At 64.4% G+C, this 4301-nt stretch overlaps 2 protein-coding genes across 2 annotated transcripts; one reads left to right on the plus strand and one right to left on the minus strand.

The window, feature by feature from the left end:
* On the minus strand, positions 1-1544 carry EMIHUDRAFT_362754 (hypothetical protein). Its single transcript, XM_005788464.1, has one exon. The coding sequence runs from the start codon at positions 1054-1056 to the stop codon at positions 259-261; it is 798 nt and encodes a 265-aa protein (XP_005788521.1). The 5' UTR covers positions 1057-1544; the 3' UTR covers positions 1-258.
* Positions 1545-1832: 288 nt separating this feature from the next.
* EMIHUDRAFT_226983 (hypothetical protein) lies at positions 1833-3685 on the plus strand (the record flags this gene model as incomplete). Its single annotated transcript, XM_005788465.1, has 5 exons — positions 1833-2320; positions 2510-2623; positions 2817-2853; positions 3245-3313; positions 3545-3685. The coding sequence occupies 5 exons, from the start codon at positions 1833-1835 to the stop codon at positions 3683-3685; spliced, it is 849 nt and encodes a 282-aa protein (XP_005788522.1).
* Between the last annotated feature and the right edge of the window lie 616 nt (positions 3686-4301).

Here is a 4301-nt window from a genome sequence, read left to right on the forward strand (position 1 = left end):
ACATAAACGAATCTTGAGAACACCCTCAAAAAGAAACGCGACTCTTCTCTCTGAGAGCAACAACCTAGTAGACAAACGTACAAAACACTCAAACGTACCGGAGGACTAGTCGACATGACTGCACATTCAGACGCTTCATTGAGCTCCGCGTCTCACCTTCGCTGTCTGACCTAGCGGCGCCGTCGGTCCCCGTCGATCCCCGTGCCTCTGCGCGCCTGCGCGCGCCATAGCTACATGCACTTCAGCCGAATCTCGCCTTCAGCGTGTGAGCACACCGACTCGGTACTCAAAGGAGATGCGCGGCTCCGCCGCCTCCGGGGAGGCCGGGTCCCTGAAGGCTGTGTGAAAGGCTGGCATCGTCGCCGCGGCGTCGCCCTTGGCGTGCTGGAACTGCCGAAAGACGAGGACCTCCTCAGTGGTCATCGCGGGGTAGTAGTACCATCGCTGCCGCGCGTTGTGCTTCAGGCCCGTGATTTGTGTCGCCCTCGGGTCATCCAGCGCGCCAATGTTGTGCTCCACAAAGTCCTCGGCCGTCACACTTTTTGCGTCGCACACGCACAATGGCGCCGACTCGACTGGCTTTGTGCTCGGTGCGATTGGGCGCCACAGATTGCACACAAGGAGGGAGGAGTAGTCGCAAGTCTCGAGCAGCTCCCGCTGCTGCCCCATGCGAGGGACAAGCCTCTTGGCCCTGTTGCAGGCCTTGTCAAGGTCGAGCGGGAGGTCGTTGTGGACAGTCCGGGACGCGCCCTTTCCCGAAAAGATGCCGTTTGCGCTTTTGCGAAGAAACCCAAACGACGGCAGCTCAAACGAAGCAGCCTCCGGTATCAAGGACTGCAGGATGGCCTCGGCCTCGTGCGACCAAATGCGGCGAACGGGCGTATCGGCCGTCATGTACTTTTCATCCCTTGCGGCAGTCTCGCCCTCGCCGGGGTGCTCTTTCAAATCGACGTCCGAGTGCTGCCAGTCCGCTGCCGTCATAGCAGTTCGGTGCTTGACGAGTATGAAGCCATGCTTCGCGAAGAAGTCGGCCGCTGACATGCCTTGCTCCTCCATCTCGAGTCGCTGAAGCACACGGGCGTCGCCCATCTCGCACTGAGTCCCGCGTAGCACTGAGTTCGAGAGGGCGGCGAAGCTCTCCAAGACATGCCCGCCCCGTAGGAAACGGAAAAACTCCCTCGGGCTCTTGGTGACCATCCAGCGCAAGTCCTGGACGACCACTGGGGGAGAGTTTGGAGGGGCGAAGCCGGTGAGTTCTGCATGCACGACAACTGGCGAGGCTAGCGGAGCCGGACACGCTGATTCCTCTGCGATCACAGAGAGGCGTTTGATGGCAGGACGCTGCCGCGTGCGCGCCGAACCGCGGCGCAGCCTGAGGATGAGTGCGCTCGCCAGCACAGAAGTGGCGGCGGCGACGGAGGCGGCAAGAGTGGCGAGCAAGACATTGAGCTGGCCCGAGCGAGGAGCCAGCGCAGCGCTCCGGAGTGTCACCCGTGCCGGCGACAGCAACCGGGCCGCGGTGAGCGACATCATGGCTTGAGGGGCTTGGAGCAAGGACCAAGGGCTTCAGCTGGGATTTTCTCCGAGTGATTTTTCTTTTTTTGGCCCCGTTTTTTGCTTGGCTGAGCACAGGGTTCCAACTTTTTCCGGGGTATGGTATGGTACGCTCGCGGCCCAAAGGGTGGGGGGGTATGGTCCCGACCGCCCATCCCCGGTCTCCGGGAGGCTGGGTCTGTCAGCAGGCGGGGGGGTATGGTCTCGAGCTGAACCATACCATACCCCGCAGAAAGTCCAAACCCAGGTCCGCGGCGGGGAGTGTGGGTGGTGTGTATATGGGCGTCTGCGTTGACAGAACCTCCGACTGGCGCGCGGCTGTTCGCGCCCAGCGGCAGCGGATCGGGCAGAGCACGCCGTCCGACGAGCTACTCCGGCGTCCGCGACCCGCCCGCGACGCATTCTGCGCCGGCGCGCTCGAGGCTCACAGCAGGATTGGCGAAATGGTGCGGCGGCTGCGCGCCAGCCACGCCGCCTATGTGCTGGACGACGGCCTGAACGGGCTCACCGAGGCGGAGCGGGACGCGCTCGATGGTGAGGGCGAACGGGTACTCGGCTCGAGCCGCGAGGCCATCGAGCGGCTCGCAAAGTCTCTCGCAAAGTCCGTCGGCGGCGGCGCGAGCGCGCGTGAGGCGGACTCTGGCGACGCCGTGGCAGGCGAGGCGGTCGAGACGCGCGGGGGCGAACGCGGCGGGCAGCCGCAGCAGCACCGGAAGGCGATGCTCGACTCACTCAACGACGAGCTGCGGGAGCTAGGGAGGCGCCTGTGTCCCACACCCGCGCCTCTCCTCCTCTCCTCTCTCCTCCTCTCCTCCTCGCCTCTCCTCCTCTCCTCCCCTCCTCCCCTCCTCCTCTCCTCCTCTCCTCCTCGCCTCCTCGCCTCCTCTCCTCCTCTCCTCCCCTCGCCTCCTCCGCTCCGGCTGACCGCAGCCCCACGCCTCCCCACCGCACGCAGGCTGCGCGATGCCCAGCGCGCGAGCCGGCTCAAGCGAGCCATGGAGGCGCTCGAGGGGCGGCTGAGCGCCGATATAAAGCCGCCTGCGCACCAGTTCAGCGAGGCTGGGAACAGGTGCGGGAGGGGCGACTCGGAGCCGCGAGTGCGGCTTCGGCCTCGGCCGCCCCTGGCTGGGGCGTGCGCGGAAGCGCCGGCGGCGGAGGCGGCGGAGGCAGAGGCGGAGGCGGAGCGTGCGGGAGCGAGCCATTGCCGCCGGAGGAGAAAGCGATTCATCGCTCCTCCGTCACTCTCCTCCATCGCTGAGTAGGAGCGGCCTTCCGCCGGAGGAGTGGCGCGGCGCCGACGTGCTCGAGGACGAGCCGCTCGACCAGGACGAGGAGAGGGAGATGCGGCTCGAGAATGCGGCGATCCGGGCGGAGCTCGAGCAGCAGGACACACCTCCGAACGCACCTCCGACGCACCTCTCCCACACACCTCTCCCACACACACCTCCCACACACCTCTCCCACACACCTCTCCCACACACCTCCGACACACCTCCGACACACCTCCGACACACCTCCGAGATGCGAGGGATAGCCCACGCCTGAGTCACACCAGCGTGTGGAGAAGCGCTGGCCCCACCCTAGCCTCGCCTCGCCTCAGGTCGAGCTGGCGCGCCGAGCCGAGGCGTGCTGCTGCACGCGTCAGTCTTGATGGCCTCCTTCTCCTCTCGTCACACCGGTCTCTGTGCAGGCGTCGATGCTCGAGGTGTCGAGCCTGTCGCACATGTTTGCGTCAAAGATCGAGCAGCAGTCGCACCAGGTCGAGACACTCTTCACCGACGCAGAGGCGCGCCGCGCGAACGCGCGAACGCGCCTCGCTCGCCCCCCGCCCTCCGCACGCCCCTCACCTTCCGCGCTGCAGTAAGCAGCCTTTTTAAAGACCCCCCCCCCCCACACACACACACCACGCCCGAGCTGCTGGCGTGTGGGTTCGGGAGACGTGGCCTGAATCCACACACGGGGACTCACCCTCTCGCCTCCCTCTCGCCAGTCGACCTCCGAGAACCTCACCCTCGGCAACCGATACATCGACTCGGCCGCAAAGCACTCGCGCGACTTCCGGCTGCTCGTCCTCACCTTCCTGCTCGTCGCCTCGCTCTCCCTCATCTTTTTGGACTGGTACTACCCTTGACGAGTGTTGGGCTGCTGCTCGGCTGCGCGCTGCTGCAGCGGGACACGGTGCTCGACGTCGAGCTGTGCGGGCACGTGTGGAAGGTGCTCGTCGGCTCGCCCTTGAATGAATCCTTGACGGTCATGAGTGTGTTGATTCACCCGAAATAAATAAAAAGAAGGCAATCGAGGGAGAAAGCAGAAAAACACAAAGACAGGGACCTGTGACACAGGGCCGAGCAGGGTCCTGCTCCTCCCCACTCGACCCCAGCCCTCCCCACCTGCACGAAATAAATAAATAAATAAAACGGACACCTCTGGTAGGAGATGGGTAAAACACCTGCACGAGCAGGATCTTGGGCTCTAGATTTCTCCTGGACAATTCTTTTTTCTAGTGTTAGTGCCAGTGCGCGCCAGTCCCGCGTCGCTGCCCGCGCCATGCTGCCGTCCACACGGCGTCACCATTAGTGTCACCCCACCATTCACACCAGTAGACGGGCGTGAGACTATTACGTCCAATCAGCCCAATTGGCCCAATTGGGGATCCGTCGGGGTGTTCGTATCTTCATTCCCATAACGAGTGCAGAATAGCGCCCAGAGGCCCGAGCCTGGCGGCCGCGCCTGGACTCGCCACCGTG

The sequence above is a fragment of the Emiliania huxleyi genome (genome assembly GCF_000372725.1).
Source record: "Emiliania huxleyi CCMP1516 chromosome Unknown EMIHUscaffold_135, whole genome shotgun sequence".
NCBI lineage: Eukaryota > Haptophyta > Isochrysidales > Noelaerhabdaceae > Emiliania > Emiliania huxleyi.

Excerpts from the sequence above, each read along its gene's own strand:
- EMIHUDRAFT_362754 (XM_005788464.1), bottom strand. The coding sequence starts at position 1,056 with ATGGAGGAGCAAGGCATGTCAGCGGCCGACTTCTTCGCGAAGCATGGC.